This window comes from Callorhinchus milii, unplaced genomic scaffold (genome assembly GCF_018977255.1).
Source record: "Callorhinchus milii isolate IMCB2004 unplaced genomic scaffold, IMCB_Cmil_1.0 Scaffold14, whole genome shotgun sequence".
In the NCBI taxonomy this organism is placed as follows: domain Eukaryota; kingdom Metazoa; phylum Chordata; class Chondrichthyes; order Chimaeriformes; family Callorhinchidae; genus Callorhinchus; species Callorhinchus milii.
The window spans coordinates 14,698,007-14,715,145 of NW_024704755.1; the positions used below are offsets into that span (position 1 = coordinate 14,698,007).

The 17,139-nt window shown below is 41.4% G+C and overlaps 1 protein-coding gene across 1 annotated transcript; it reads right to left on the bottom strand.

Moving 5' to 3' along the window:
* Positions 1-5,096: 5,096 nt before the first annotated feature.
* On the bottom strand, positions 5,097-16,824 carry si:dkey-181f22.4 (receptor-interacting serine/threonine-protein kinase 2). Its single transcript, XM_007904667.2, has 12 exons — positions 16,762-16,824; positions 14,245-14,413; positions 12,877-13,030; positions 12,151-12,306; positions 11,801-11,943; positions 10,762-10,811; positions 9,979-10,140; positions 9,263-9,348; positions 8,471-8,533; positions 7,766-7,942; positions 6,868-7,035; positions 5,097-5,641 (listed from the first exon to the last, which is right to left on the bottom strand). Exons 1-10 carry the CDS (start codon positions 16,787-16,789, stop codon positions 7,814-7,816), a joined length of 1,140 nt encoding a protein of 379 aa, XP_007902858.2. The 5' UTR covers positions 16,790-16,824; the 3' UTR covers positions 5,097-5,641; positions 6,868-7,035; positions 7,766-7,813.
* Positions 16,825-17,139: the final 315 nt, after the last annotated feature.

Consider the following 17,139-nt stretch of genomic DNA (forward strand, 5'->3'; position numbering starts at 1 on the left):
TACTCAGATTAAGGAAATTTGTGGAATTCGGATTTTTCATCTTCTTGGAGTATAACGTTCCTACCCAGGAAGCAATTATCTGGGAACACAAAGCAAAGGAAGGAGATTTTTAGTGTATAATTTTCACTCTGATAACACATTCAGATTTGCTTTCGGAATATTCCTGAAAGTTATGAAGACACACCAAGCACAAGAAGGGCGCTATATGAATGCAAGTTGTTGTTGTTTAAAGTGATCCTTGTCGGAACCCCCCTCCTCTTCCCCCCCCTCCCCCACCCCCCCCCACCACGCCCCACAAACCCCCCCAGCACAGCCTGGATCTGACACTACGGGCGCGGACGTGTGTACGTGTGGGCGCGGATTTACTGCACTGAAGCTGTGTGACAGCGTTGGAGTTTGAGAGGCATTACACCCCAATTCCTATCCCTCCCTCCCTCTCTCTCTCTCTCTCTCACACGCTCACACTCTCTCTCACACGCTCACACTCTCACACACACGCTCACACTCTCACACACACTATTTCTCACACGCAGCCTGTCACGTACACACACACACACGCACACCATCTCTCACGCTCTCGTCCTCTCTTTCTCACCCACTGGAGTCCTGTAGCTCAGTGGTTAGAGCACTCGCTTTGCAAGCGAGAGACCTGAGTTCAATTCCAGGCAGAGGGTGAAACCTTGGGCAAGTTTCCTTACTCCACACAGAGCCTAATAATAATCCCTCCAAAACCAAAAACAATAATAAATTGGTCATTTTCAATCTACGACTGTTTGTGGGACATTGCTGTGCGCAATTGGCTGCCGCGTTCGCCCACAAATATACAGTCAATTCACTTTACAGTGTGTTCTGTGAAGCGCTTTGGGACGTCCTCCCGACGTGAAAAGCGCTACATCAAATGCAAGGATTATTATTATTATTATTATTATAGAGTAGTGGTCAGCGCACTCGCCTCGCAAGCAAGAGGACCCAGGTTCGATTCCCGGGTAGGGCGAAACCTTAGGCAAGTTTCCTTACTCCTCTTACTGTTGAAATCAAGATTAATTGTCGTCTCCTGTTCAAATTCCCTCCAGGCAATCACAATTGCGGAAGATTCCCTTCATTCTAAATCATCGGACTCTTAAATCACAAATTTGACCTGTTGTTGTGATGTATCTTATCTCTTCTATTCTTTTCCACCTTGGTGATGTCCTGCTCCATGTCTTTGGTCTGTCACCTCGGTTTCTCAGTTGGAAGAAAATACACAACGCACTACCCTATTGAGTCCTGAGAAGCTTCACGGAACACACTGCTGTTCTGAATGGATTCACAGAACACACAGAGATCCTTAGGATCAGAAGTGAAAATCGTGAAAACGTCAGAGCCTGATTGGCAGCCACGATGGAAGGAAAAGAGGAATTCAAAACAAACGGTTTTACTTCAATTCAATTTTAAAGTTTGCCTGGATCGGCAAAATCTGTTTGTTTCTCACCTGAACCCAAGACCTGATCTGTGTTCCTTTTCCGCTATTTAAGATAATCCTTGCATTTGATATAACACCTTTTCATGTTGTTGAGATGTCTCAAAGCGCACGCCAATGCCGTACTTTGGGTCAGCGCGGCACCGACCACAACATACCGTACCGCCTCTGAAGGTGGTGTGGAATACCTACAGCAACTGAACGCAATAATAATAATAATAATCCTTACATTTGGTGGAGCGACAATAATCACATCGGGAGGACAACAACAACAAGGTTGCATTTATAGAGCGCCTTTCACGTCGGGAGGACGTCCCGAGGCGCTGGACAGTCGGGTCGGGACCCGAGCATTGGGGGGCAATGGTCAGGGTGAGGGGAGGGGAGGGGAGGGAGGGAGGGAGCGAGGAGGGGGTAGAGAGTCGAGAGGGGACCTGAAGGCACGTCTCAAAGCGCTTTACTTTCCCACATCAACCCGTCTGCTCCCCTCCGCTCAGCGGGCTCCGTGGGTGGGGGTGGGGTGGGGGGTGGGTGGGGTGGGGGGGTGGGTGGGTGGGCGTCCTCCTCCCGACGCGAGAGGCGCCGCCCGCAAACGTGACCCGCGATCGTTTCGAAAGGGTTGACCGCAAAAGTTGCGGCGACTGTGTGCTTTGGTCGGGCCCGACGTGTAGTGACCGTCTTCTCCTGGTTTCGCGCAGACCGACCCACGCAACGGAACAGGAGGGACCTGAAGGGCTTTGGGGGGATTGATGGACCCCCGGGGGCGGGGGCGGGGGCGGGGGTTGGCCTGCGACCATTTTAGCCCCTCCCCTCCCCTCAGTGTGATCACCCCCCCCCCCCCCCCCACAGCCCTGTTTGAGGGGAGGCTGTGGGCTCTGGGGCCCGGGGGTAACCTCCCCTCCCCCCTCCCTCCCTCCCTCCCTCGCACACACCACACACACCACACACAACGCCCCCCTCCCCCCCACCGCGCGGCCGCCATCTTACCCGCACCTCCAGCACCGTCTCCTAGCAACCGGCAACCGCCAGGACAGGACCGTTAGAGAGGGGGGGAGTGAGGGGGTGGGAGGGAGTGTGAGAGAGAGGGGAGAGAGTAAGAGGGAGTGAGTGAGTGTGAGAGAGTGTGAGGGAGAGTGATAAAGAGGGAGTGAGTGAGTGTGAGAGAGTGTGAGAGAGAGTGATAAAGAGGGGAGAGAGTAAGAGGGAGTGAGTGTGAGAGAGTGTGCGATAGAGTGATAAAGATGAGAGAGTAAGAGTGAGTGAGTGTGCGATAGAGTGATAAAAAGGGAGAGAGTAAGAGGGAGTAGTGAGTGTGAGAGAGTGTGCGATAGAGTGATAAAGAGGGGAGAGAGTAAGAGTGAGTGAGTGAGTGTGAGAGAGTGTGCGATAGAGTGATAAAGAGGGGAGAGAGCAAGAGTGAGTGAGTGTGAGAGAGTGTGCGATAGATGATAAAGAGGGGAGAGAGTAAGGGTGAGTGAGTGAGTGTGAGAGAGTGTGGATGAGGGGAGAGAGCAAGAGTGAGTGAGTGTGAGAGTGTGGAGAGAGTAAGAGGGAGGAGTGAGGGAGAGAGTGTGACAGAGTGATAAAGAGGGGAGAGAGTAAGAGTGAGTGAGTGTGAGAGAGTGTGCACTAGAGTGATAAAGAGGGGAGAGAGTAAGAGTGAGTGAGTGTGAGAGAGGTGAGAGACAGTGATAAAGAGGGGAGAGAGTTAGAGTGAGTGAGTGAGTGAGTGTGAGAGAGTGCGACAGAGTGATAAAGAGGAGAGAGTAAGAGTGAGTGAGTATGAGAGTGATAAAGAGGGGAGAGAGTAAGAGGGAGTGAGTGAGTGTGAGAGAGTGCGACAGAGTGATAAAGAGGGGAGAGAGTAAGAGTGAGTGAGTGTGAGAGAGTGTGCGATAGAGTGATAAAGAAGGGAGAGAGTAAGAGGGAGTGAGTGAGTGTGAGAGTGTGTGAGAGAGTGATAAAGAGGGGAGAGAGTAAGAGTGAGTGAGTGAGTGTGCGATAGAGTGATAAAGAGGGGAGAGAGTAAGAGTGAGTGTGAGAGAGTGTGCGATAGAGTGATAAAGAGGGGAGAGAATAAGAGTGAGTGAGTGAGTGTGAAAGAGTGTGCGATAGAGTGATAAAGAAGGGAGAGAGTAAGAGTGAGTGAGTGTGCGATAGAGTGATAAAGAGGAGAGAGAGTAAGAGTGAGTGAGTGTGAGAGAGTGTGCGATAGAGTGATAAAGAGGGGAGAGAGTAAGAGTGAGTGAGTGTGAGAGAGTGTGCGATAGAGTGATAAAGAGGGGAGAGAGTAAGAGTGAGCGAGTGTGAGGGGAAAGAGGGAGTGAAGGGACAGAGAAATGAACTTTACATTTGATAGAGCTCCTTTCGTGGTGAGAAGACGTCTCAAAGCACTTAAATTTTCATTATATTTTCGCAGCTCCCCTCACCTCTGGCTCAATCCCTCCGCGTGTCCCCCGCTTATCTATCTTTAATTCGCACCTTAAGATCTACGTCTTCCCCATCGTCCTTGCTCGGCCGGCGTTCAACCCCGCCACCGTGCCGAACAAGTTGTTGTTGTTGTGAAGCGAGTATTTTCTTTTACTGAGCGAGTGTGTGAGAGAGGAAAACAGTCATAATATTTTCTGTAGAGTACAGTGATGTATTTTGTATGCATATACTCTGCCTTCAACCACAACTCCCCTAACCTCTGGAATCCCCGGCCTCAATCCCTCCACCTTTGTGTACTTGATTGAAATTGTGTTCAATTCATCCTCGATTTGCTTTATCCTTTATAATAATAATCCTTGCATTTGATATAGCGCTTTTCACGTTGGGAGGACGTCCCAAAGTGCTTCACAGAACACACTGTAAAGTGAATTGACTATATTTGTGGGTGAACGCGGCAGCCAATTGCGCACAGCAATGTCCCACAAACAGTCGTAGATTGAAGATGACCAATTTATTATTGTTTGTGGTTTTGGAGGGATTATTAGGCTCTGTGTGTGGAGTAAGGAAATTTGCCCAAGGTTTCGCCCTCTGCCTGGAATTGAACTCAGGTCTCTCACTTGCAAAGCGAGTGCTCTAACCACTGAGCTACAGGACTCCACGGGACTCCTACAGGACTATAAACTTTAGAGTTTATAGCTTAAATCTATTCTTTCTCACCAGTTGCAGGCACTTGTGAGCAATGGGGCACTAATGGTCTGGAGTTTTATCAGTACAATAACTTGATATTAACCAGCTCGGAAATACTTTAAAGAATAGTGCTAAAGTGCAAAGTTTCCATGATTTTCAGGCTGTGTTTATTCATTTGACAATACAAAGGAAAAGTATCCCGTGGTACAAAAATGAAGAGGAACTGAGAAGTAAATAGTTGAAAAATACTTCCTTAAACATTCTTCCACCAACAACAACAAAATTACATTTGGAGAGCACCTTTCACATCGGGAGGACGTCCCAGAATAATGACTGCTCCTGTATCTCGCCTCACAAAAGAACACTGTTAAATATTCGACTGCTAAAAGTCAGTAGAGCCAATATTTGGATGCCCGGAACATATCCGTAAGTAAGTAAGTTAGTAGCATTAGTGGTGTTGTAGATGTTCCAATGTGCCATAAGTTTTATATAAAAATTAAGGATTGCATGTAAATAAATAATAAATAAACTTTCACAATTAATCTTCAGGATAATTCAGACAAAATAGATCGACTCAGTTGTATAAATGTAATTTTTTTAAAACCAATAATTGTTTAGCGCTGAAGGTAACTGATCAGTCAATGTGGTTTGATGTATACTGTACACTGTTTGTACACCTGGACTCAATCATTTCATAACAGTTCCAAGATGTCTTAACACCAGTAGTGATCTCTGATCCTCAGTGCTTTTAGCTTTGATTCACGAGGCATTGCAGACAAGTACTTCTCCCTGCGACCTGGACTTTCTTGTCTTCTGGTAACAGGCCGACAACGACCCTTGCTGCTCCTTCCCCGAGACAGAGACAAATATCCAAGAGTGCTCGTGTTCGGCTGGTCTGTGTGTTTAGTGCTGCGATAGTTTCATAGCTGGCCTTTGTCAGCAGCTTTTGGGATCGGAGCACATCAAGGATGTGGTTGAGGCGTCCTTCCGTCATATAATTTATAAGGAACTCCCGACACTGTTTCAAAATCCGAGTGCATGGAGTTTGACTTTCCTCCAACTGAAAATCTACAGTAAAGGAAGATCAGATGGCACTCAGTATATGGAATTAACATCAGAATGCACAAAAATTAATTTTCTGTGTGTTCATGTGACGGGGATAAATCCTCTTCCTGTAATCTATGGTTATTGGCGTTCCACTGATGTGTAAAGCAGTGTGTTTCTTTTTGTGACTCATTTAAACAAAGGTGTCTCAATCAATAATAATAAATAATAATCCTTGCATTTGATATAGCACCTTATCACATCTTCGAGGCATCTCAAAGCGCTTCACAGAAAATACTGTAAAGTGAATTGACTGTATATTGTCCAAACACTGATTGTCCAGCGCCTTGGGACGTCCTCCCGACGTGAAATGTAATGTTGCTGTTATATTTTGGGGCAAAACGCGGCAGCCAATTGCGCACAGTAGTGTTCCGAGGAATCAAGGGAGCTAACAAGGGCTGGACTCGAATCAGGCTTGTTTGAAGTTCTGGCCCTAAGTTCTAATTGGGCACCAGCAACTGGTTAATGATTGAACACCAATATATAGCTGAGTGTTACAAAGAGTGTCTGAAGAATATGGCTGCAAAAAAGGAATTGCTTCCTTATCAAATTAAACCTTTTAAGGTTTGAGTCTTAAAAATAAAGTATTTTTTGGTTAAAACCTGTGGTGCAAGTTTTGCTTTCTGGGCACGACCCACACCTTCCTTCAGATCATTAATGGGAAGGATGATACTGCTTGACATTCAAATGATTTTCCTCTTTGTTCTATTTGTAGTATGGGTGAGTTGCAGGCTAAACATCACAATCTGAACAAGCGCTTCCAGTGCAGTTATTGTGCAATTGATTGTAGGGTAAAACTCCTCAGCATCAACCTTGTCAGAGTTTCTATTACTGAGCCATCTAGCTGTTACATTTTCAATATTTTCTTTCTGAATAAGATTTACTTTATTACATCATGTTATCTATCATGTTGCACATTATTTGTCAGACCCTTTTTATGTAGTCTCTGATGTGGCGCAATGAGAGTATGAAATATACTGTATGTGTGTGTATATATATATGTATGTGTGTGTATGTATAAAGACTTTCAAAATGTGTGTACTACACATTAACATTGCTAGCAATGAGTGCTTAATGTCAATTCTGTGATAACCTTTCTATCACTGAGATGGTGGTGGTTAGGATTCAATTGAATTGATGATACCAGCACTGCATCCTTGAACAAGCTGTTTCGAAACCTATTTTCGTACCTGATAGGCTGTGTTCTGACTGACTGACTTTCATCCTGGGAGTTTGTTGCAATGTTGGTTGAATCTCTTTCATCATTTTACAGTGTTGTATAGATGGAGGCATGGAAGAACAACAGCATGAGATCTGGGTGCATAGGGTTGATGCCAACTGAGGCGAGGAAGCTGTATCTATGAAACCAAGACACATAAGGTACGATTATAGTAGAGCGTAAGGTGCTTTGTAATATTTCTTTGGTGTGAAGGAAGCCATCTAAATTGCTAAAATAATAGTTCTGTGTTACATTAATGATTCTATTTTCTATTTAGTCTTTAAGCAATCGAATACATGATTTTTTTAAAAAAAAGTAGTGAATCTACAGGCTAGTAAATGCTATGGGTATGTCTCTCTTGATGCCTATTGTCTTATACTAGAAACCCAGGAGATGTTTAAACAGCACCTCTTCACCTACTGCACAGTACCACAGGACAGAGTCAAAGGTAATACAATCTCTAAAATGTTATAACAAGGAGACCAGAGAAAAGGCTACATCTAATTTAGGAAATCACAAAGCTATCACAAATCCCTTATTTAAGATGCCATCTAAATCCCTTGTTGTATATATCAGTCTAACTCTCTGAAAGGTATCCATTATTAATTCTTTAGTGAATAGTTTTGTGCAAATTTGTTTGCAATATACATTTATAGAGCATTGTTGTACTTTTTACAACATAATGTTCAAGTTGCCTTTAGCCATTTACGGGTACACATATATTGTATCTATCTTCTTTAATGTGGCAGTTTCCAAGCCTAATGTATGTGTAAATTTTGTATACTGGATCCGCTGTCATGATCTGATACATGAGCTGAGTACTACACCAGGTTCCCACAGTTTCGATATAGAACAATGTCCTATTGTACCTTTTTTTTGTGGACTTTGTGTTGGTGGTCTCTGGTTCTCTGGGATGTTTAAGGATTTGGGGAATGTTCACTGTTGAGACGTCCTGGAGTTGGATTCTCGACACACACAATGTTATTTCTCTCCAGATGCATGTTCTTCGTTGGAGGCAATTTGGAGGGAATTTCATCACAAGGCAACTGAGGGAATCACAGTAAGAACGGTTCAAGGTATGGTGTCTAATACTAAAATATCCAGAAGATTGTTGCAGTATTATAGGCCTTTTGACAGCTTATTTATACCAGTACAATACAATTTACGCTTGGATAGCACCTTTCATGTCAGGAGAATGTCCCAAAGGCCTGGGCACCACAGCTGAAGGTGGGATCTGAGGCGGGAGAGGGGTGAGGAAGATGAAAGCACGGTCAAAAAGGTAAGTTTTAGGACTTGCCTTGAAAGAGGGAAGGAAGGAGCAACTCAACAACAACAACCGATTGCATTTGTAAAGCGGCTTTCACATCGGGAGGCACCCTGGTAATAATACTGGGCAGTTAATAATTCTATACATAGTAATGTATTACAGAACACACGGTCAATGGCTAGGTATATTGCATGTTTAATTTAATAAACTCTAAAGCTGTTCAGTGCTACAATTTTACTGTGAGCTTGCCAAACTCTTGAAGTTAGCTTAACCTGTCGCTGCAAATTTTCTCTTTCCGTGCTCTTACCTCCAGGTTTTTCACATCAATGCAAAATAATTGGGTATGGTGAGCATCTTCCAACATTCTCCCCTGAAACAAAATTGTGTTTAAAGAATTAAGTGGCAGGTGCAAATTCAATGCTAACCGAATGTTGCATTAAAAAAACATTCACAGGGTTCAGCTCCTGTTATAATAATATAATTTAATATTTTCACTTTCTATTGCATTTTCATTTGTTTTGTGGCTCTGCAATGCTAAATATCTATTCTCGAGTTGTATCAAAGACTTGTATCAAAGTTAATGCTCAGCAATTCTAATGTAAGAGCGAATTGTTGAGTGAACAGTATTGGTTGGAAAACCAGAGTACCGTATTTACTGTTGTAATGATATTCAATTGCTGTTTCACAAGGAGGGTGGAACTGACTGCAGTTCAGGCGTTTGGGTTTGTGTGAACCAATCCAAGAGACGCTAACTGGAAACTTGGTCCTAGGCCTTCGTAATATTCCTATTGTTTCAAACAACAGTTATGCACATGTCATTTCACATTCCAGACAGAATATAAATTGTATCTTGCCGAATTTCTGATCGGAAGCTCTTTTGCTATTTCTCTATTTAACCCTGTCCTACTCAACTGTTTGGGAAAAGCAACTGCTGAGAAATAAAACTCCTGTCTGTTTGTATTACTGATAGACATCCAGACGATTGCGAGAGACTTTTGTCTACCTCTCGTTCTCCTGAATGAGACATGACAATGTGAACTATCGAGGATGGATATAGTAACATTTTATTTACTCTCTATGTAGTATCTTGATATGTTACCTTTGTTAGTGCCAGACTGTGAACTGCATTCGACACCATTGAGGAGTCAAAAGTTTCAAAAACGCTCTTCAGGAGATTTTTGCAATCTGGAGGAGAAACATGTTTATTTATATCACAGGTAGAAAAGAACACAACTCTTAAAATAATTTCTCAATCGGTATCTTGGATGCTATTATATCGATTTCCATGGGATTCACTATAGAGCCTCTCCTAACACTTGGCCGATAGAAGTAGGTTGGAACATACCACGATAAATTAAAGTACATTCTACCAGATAAAACAGTTTTAACTTTAAATTGGATTTGGGTGAGGAAGAGTGGAAGATTTTAGTGTGTGCATGGAATAGATAAAAATAATAATTTGGTCACTTAATCCACAACTGTTTGTGTGACACTGCTGTGTACAATTATCTGCTACGTTTCACCTACAACATATACAGTCGATTCCCTTTACAGTATATTCTGTGGAGTGCTTTGAGATGTCTCAAAAGACGTGATAAAGTGCTATATCAAATGCAAATATTATTACTGTTATAAACTTGGGCTAAAATATCCTTTTCTCATTCAATATTATCTTACCGTCATCTTGATTGATCTCCCTCTCTTTTGAAGGAAAGGATATGGAATGAAATACTTATTGCAGTGTAGCCTGGTCTAAAGGGAATTTCATCATGTGTCTCTTGAAGATCATTGCTTTGAGTGATACAAAACATTTACCTCTGAACTGTGGCCTCTTCTGCGGTTCCTCATTCCAGCAACTAGTGATGAGATGGATCAGAGTATCTCGGTGAGGAAGACTGGCTGGAAAGGCCTCGGTTGTGCAATTAGGTCTGGCTCCATTGTTGATCGCTAGTATTATATCCTGCAGGTTTTGCTTATCTGGGGAAATGAGTGATGTGCATTAAAATTAGTGAAATTTACTCAAATAAAAAGCGCACCAACTCTACGATAGAGCTCTGGGACGCTACCCCGCATGAGGGGTGCTGTTTAAATGCAAGTTGTTGTTGTTGTTGTGATAACAATCACTCAAATGCCTACACCACATGAACATGCAGTGCTCCCAATAAAGGAATTAAGTCATTCCAAAGTAATCTTTGTTTACTGGAAACACTATTAATACTCAAAGACCAATGGTTAAATATAAATAGATTAGAATCACAGCGAAATCAGATTGTGTGATTGAGTTCCACCTCTAAGGGAGGATTCCTGTGATAAGGAAAAATGATGGCTCTGCCTTATTTAAAAAACAGCTTGATGCTGTGTTGGGAACTTGGTTGCATGAGTATTCTGGAAGGATAAAATCAAATGGACTGAAGGGCCTTCATCCAAGTGGATTTTTATGAAGGAGAGGACTACTGTAGTGCCCGTGAGGTGTGCTTTACATCTTCGCCCATAAAATATACAGCCAATTCACTTTACAGTGTATTCGTGAAGTGCTTTGAGACATTGCAAAGATGTGATAAGGCGCTATATCAAATGCAAGGAATATTATTATCTTACCTTCATGAGGCCTCCTACCGGTGAGCACTTCATATGCCAACATGCCATAACTAGAGGGGAAAGAAAGATGAAACAATATTAGTTTCTGTGAAAAAGCCAGGGTAACCTAATGGAGAAAAAGAGTTTGCTGCACACCCTAATATTTTTAGTCAGAGTCGTCATCAATCTGTTTTGTATTTTGACAGTATTTTTAGCCACTGGAAATTTCAGTTTTTTTTTAGCATAAGCATCAAATGTTTCCTCGTATTCGTTTCTCATGATGTGGAGGCTTTAGATATTGATGTATTCAATCAATTTAAATTCGAAACCTCAGAACTTAAGAGCAATCTTACCACCCCATTTCTTACTCTATCTAGTTTTTTTTGACCTCTATAGGTGTTGGTCTAACTGCTGTTTTAATAATATAATAATCCTTGCTTTTGATATAGTGCCTCATCACATCTTCGAGACATCTCAAAGCGCTTCACTGATGCTGTAAAGTGAATTGATTTTAAGTTTGTGGGTGAAATATGAGTTTTTGTGTTTTAGTATCTGACCAAGTATCAATGATGTATGAATAACTTAAAGTGATACATTAAGTAAGCCACAAAGCTTGCATTGTGAGTAAATGAGCTTCTGTTGCAGTAATAGTTAAAACATATTATTTCCATCGGAGGTGGTCAGTGTGATTAAATATAGATCCAGTCATTTAATGGTAAAACTCCACACCACAAAATTAGGAGGTCAACTTGAAAAGGGTGAAGTCATCTTAAATAACATCAGCGGTTTCTGTTACTTGATGCTTGTTGTGGCAATTCTCTGTCTGTCACAAAGTAAGCACTTTTGCTTTTCCAAGCGTGCATATCATGTGGCCATGCTACAGCAAGGTATTTCAGATCCCTTCTGCATATTGATATGTTATTGGTGAATTTTTTTCTTTTACAGACAATCACTAAATGTAAACTTGCAGGAATACAGTTGTATGGAGTGTGATCCCCTCTATTTAGTTTGAGTTCATTGCTTACTGCAACAGGCTGATATGACAATTGGTATACATCACCTGTATACATCTCCCTTTGTGGATGGTGGCTTTCCCTGGAGACACTCCGGTGCCATATAGACAATGTCTTTAGGATTGGATGGGATCGCAAGGGTTGAAGATGAGGTCCACTTCCTCCATTTGCACATGCTGTAATCTGAAAGCTGTGACGAACAGACAGACCTGTTAATCCATCAGCCATCTGGTAACGAGAGCATGTCAGTGTGGATGCACATAACATCAATTCTGCATCATATTTAATACCTGTGCTCAGCTACACGATCAGTATATGGACATGTTTGGCCTCAGGATTGGCGTAGGAGTATCCAATCTCCCTGGTACCTGTTTCTAGTATTGGTGCAGTTGCTTACCTTAGCTCTGTAGTCTTTATCCAGGAGGACGTTGCTGAGTTTCAGTGCCTGGTGGATAACAGGAGGTTCCATCCCATGGAGGTGACTCATCCCTTCAGCAACATCCAATAGAATCCTCAGTCTGAGAGGGACTGGTAAATTTGAATAGAAATCACCCTGAAATCAATTAATAGTAATATTTACATTACCATGTAAATAAAGTAATGTAATGAATTAGTGCTGGCAACACAATTCATGGAGGTTTGGAGTTATTACAAATGGTAAGACTAATGTTCCTGTACACATCTCAGCATCTGACTGTTAAAACAGAGTTGAAACATTACCCTTGAATATAAATGTACCCTGCACTTAATTTGAGAATACTTTGGACCCAGTCGAGGGAACTTTGCCTCATCGCTTTTGCAGTACACTGCCCTGTCAGTGCTTAGTACTGATCTCACAAAATATACAGTCCACAAAATATACAGTCAGTTCACTTTGCAGTGTACTCTGAAGCAATTTGAGATGTCTCGAAGACATGTTAGGGCGCTATATCAAATGCAAGTATTATTATTATCATCAGTATCAATGTAAAAAGATGGTCCATTGTCTAGCACTGACACTTCTCAATTATGAACTTAATTCAGAAATCTCTTTTTTTTAAAAATCAATCCACTGAAAGTTTCCATTAGGTTCATTTAATCTTCTTGTTGTTGTTGAAGCTCCAGTGAAGCACATTGTACTGACCTCGTGTATGAGAGAATCCAGGGATCCATTGCACATCCATTCTGTAACCAGTCCGAGGAACTGAGGACAGGAATAAACCCCCATCAGCGGAACGATTTGTTTAGCCTGGATACATCCGGTATTTGTTACTTCCTTCAGAAGTTCCATAACCTTTCTGTGTAAAGTGTGATACAAGTCATGACAGGAAATTTCTATTGCAGCAAAAACATTCACAATTGAGACGTCTAGAAGCTTTGAGACATCTAGAAAATGTGAAACGTCTAAGATGTGAGAAGTGTAATATCAAATGTAAGGATTATTATATTCACCTATAGTGTTTTTCATCATATTACCCCAAATAAGTCCAAAAGCCTCAGAATAACAAGTTAGCCTCAGTGAAGTCAGGCTCAGTTGCAGTACATTTATGTGTACATTAGGTGCTAATTTATGATGATGTATTATTAATAAAAAAATTATTTGTATAATAATAAATTTATATGGTAATAAAGAATAATAAATAATTGCTTATTATTTAGGATTACTTTTATTATTATTCTGCAGAGTGAGGATATATCTCCGTCGGGGTGTTTATGGGTAGCCTTTTTGAATAACTTTGTCACACTTCTGGGTAGAATGCAGAAAAAGACTCATCATTTATTTGGTGATTCTCTTTTGACCTTGGATTTCCTGCTTTGTGAACAATCGTTCTCTATTTTATTGACCCTACAAAGGGCATTGCTCCTCCAAACTTTCTTTTCAACCTTAACCTATCTATGGCATCCTTTTTCCACTTCTAGCACTATACAGAAGACTTTATAATTATAATAATAAACCTTGCATTTGATATAGAACCTTATTGCGTCTTCGAGACATCTCAAAGCACTTAGCAAAATATACTGCAAAGTGAATTAATTGAATTTTTGTGGGCAAAACGTGGCAGTCAATTGCGCAAAGCAGTGTCCTACAAACAGTCGTGGATTGATTGACCAAATTATTATTATTTTATTTATTAATTGAGGGCACCCTCTCTCCATCATTCCCTGCTCTCTCTGACACATCAACAGGGTGTTCACAAGGTCCCGTTAACTCCCTGTGTGTGTTTTTTCTGACGATTAATTTTTATTCTCTGTTGCCAATGAGTTGAGTGTAACAATATGATATCAGTAATTTCCTCCTTATTCCATCCATGTTAGCGGAAAATGTCTTGCTGAACAACAACAACAAATGACATTTACACAGCGCCTTTCACGTCGGTTTGCCGGTTTATCCCTGAAGAGATGGTATTGTTTCTGGTACACTTGCTTGAGTCATGCGATTGTAGGAGCAACAATTTGATTAGTTGAAAACCAGAAATGGAACCTGTAAACGATTGGGGAAATATTCACCCACCTGTCTCGTACACTTTGGTTGGTCAGGAACTTGACAGACACATCGATGTTTCTGTGTTTATGTCTTGCCTTTATTATCAATCCGTTTCTCATCTGGAACAAGGCAAGATTCTCCAAATCTCCCTTTGGGATTATTGGAACGGAATGTGGAGCAGACATTTGGAAAAGACCTGGAGATTAAATGGATTGTTTTAAGACTGTAAGGAAGCAGAAAGGTCCTTGGAGTATTTGAACAGTTGTCTATTATCCTTCTAACCTTCAACAACATTTTCTCTCCAAATTAACTTAATAAATAAAAAATAATAATGGAAGAGAGTGGTGGAAAGAGCGAGATTCATAATTTAATCTGATTTTACTTTTTCCCCCCATATCCACCAGGGATGAAAACTGCAAATGTTTCATAACAGATTTAATGCAATATTCTAGAATCATAGAATATTACAGCACAGAAGGAGCCCACTCGCCCATTCTTTCCCCATACTCCTGCAAATTTTCCCTTTTCAAGTACCTATCTAATTCCCTTTTGAAAGTTGTCAGTGAATCTGTTTCCACCACCCTTTCAAGCAGTGCATTCCAGACTGTAACCACTCTATATTCACATTTTTAACCCAATATTAATAATAATCCTTGATATAGCGCCTTATTATATTGTTGGAGTCTCAAAGCGCTTTACAGAATATATTGTAAAGTGAATTGACTCTATATTTTGTGGGCAGAATACGGCTATGTTTCCCTTTAATAACCAGAAATGAATGTACCCATTATTGATTTACTATTGTGTATTAGTTTAATAGCCATGTGAGGTATAGACTAAATGGAAAAGTTCAGCTGTTTTGAGAAAAGAAATGTTTCCAACTTAAATTAATCTCCAATATCTTTATCCCATCTTAATCTACCCACAAGCCTTTGAATATTATCAGTCATCTCATCTTAATCACCTTACCATATCATTTGGTTTCACTACCTTTTTTGTTATGATTCATTTCCTCTGTATTTGTCACCAGTGAAAATATTGAGTAAACTCAGTGGAACGCCACCATAACACACACACACACACAACCTATCACCAACTGGAAAATGTGACACTTCACAAAGTAGTGCCTCAGTTTGTTTTCCTGTTGGTTAGGTCTGTGGAGATGAAAAGCAGGGCTAACAGGTTTGTTCTCTTGTGCCCATTAGGTGTAGTAGGTCAGTGCTGGGTAATGCAATTGCCAGAAAATCGAGCCCGCCCCCCCCCCCCACCACCAGCCATTTACAGCACAGTTTAGAGTTTGGACAAAGCTTTTGCTGCACAGCTCCTTTAAGTGTTCTCCTGTCTGGCATAGCTGCTAATTATGCTATGGAGTCCTGTAGCTTAGTGGTTAGAGCGCTCGCCTGGCAAGCGAGAGGACCCGGAGTAGATTCCCAGGGCAGCGAGTTAGCTGATCCACGTTTCCTGACTCCGCACGCCTCTGTTTAGCTAGCAGTAAGTAGGAACTCAGTTAGTTGATTGTCGTATCGGTTTCTGGGGATAATAATCTCTTTTTTAAAAAAATACTAATTTGATCGCTCAATCCATGACTGTTTGGGACACGCTCCTGTCCACAACTGGTTGCTGTGTTTCGCTCATAAAATATACAATTAAATCTCAAAGACGTGATAAGGCTCTATATTAAAAGCAATATTATTATATGTCACGAACAACTTTCTGATGCCTGTCCTTAAATTGTCCTTCACATGTTATTTGTATGCCTCTTGCTTCTGGTAAAGAAATTTGTTTCATTTAGGATTATTATAATAATCTTTGAATTTGATAAAGCTCTTCGCAGGATTTTACTGCGAAGTGTAGTGACTGTATTTGTAGGTGAGCGCGTCAGCCAATTTACGCACAGCAATATCCCACAAACAGCTGTGAAATGAATGACCAATTTTATTTTGAGACTGTTAGACAAGAATCCCTCCTGTTTTTGAACAGTGCCAAGGTATCTTTAACATCCACCTGAACAGACTGACAGGACATGACCTCAGTTTAATGTCACATCCAAAGGAGGGCTCCAAAACTGGAGTGTCAAAGACAAGTCCTGACCTGGGGCTTGAACCCCAAATCTTCTGACTCGAGAGTGTTACCAACGTGAGCCAGGCTGACACAATATAAAAACAATATAAAAACATTGCATGTAAAGAGACTGTACTCCAAGTTACTATGAATAAGTTGAACTTGTTAATTTGCTGCTTGTTCCAGCAAAATACCTTTGTTCTTTCTTTTTGCAGACCAGCTTTAACCCTAACAATTCAACATTTGGTCACTCTGAGTGACACTTCTGTGTACAATTGGCTGCTGGGTTTCAGCCATAAAATACACAGTCAATTCATTGTGAGATTATTTGAGTCATCTCAATGACATGTTAAGGCACTGTATCAAATGAAGGATTTTTATTAACCCACTTCACTGCCATTTACTGTAAGTACAAGTTAATGTGCACTGGCTTGTCCTTAATTAGCTGTTTGAAAGTTAATTTCCATAACTCGTCTTACATACCTGCTGTTTCAGAAGGGGTAGAATTCATCACACAAAGTGTACTCTTCGCTATAACTCTCCTCCAAGCCCAGCTTGCTAAACTGTGAGCAAATAAATTTGACCCAAAAAGTGAAGTCTGCTGACAAGGAATCAGATGGCAGGCTTGTGATAGGGCAGCGCCGGGAAATTCCCCTCTCGCGGAATAACAGTGAAATCTGCCAAAAAATTTACATCCTGTGACCACAGTCGGAGCTGTGCGGGGACGCATGAGGACATGTCATCAAGAGGATGATTATTGACAGGTTTAAGCTTTTCAGGAAGTTCCTGCAACTCGAGGGGAATTTTAATGTCAAAACCGATGAATGCTGTCCTGCTTACGGCTCGGTAAACAGAGGCATG

Excerpts from the sequence above, each read along its gene's own strand:
- si:dkey-181f22.4 (XM_007904667.2), bottom strand. The coding sequence starts at position 16,789 with ATGAATTCTACCCCTTCTGAAACAGCAG. Across the intron at positions 12,307-12,876 it reads TGGATTCTCTCATACACGAG|GGTGATTTCTATTCAAATTT; the intron begins GTCAGTACAATG and ends AATTGATTTCAG. Across the intron at positions 11,944-12,150 it reads ATAAAGACTACAGAGCTAAG|CTTTCAGATTACAGCATGTG; the intron begins GTAAGCAACTGC and ends TGTTCGTCACAG.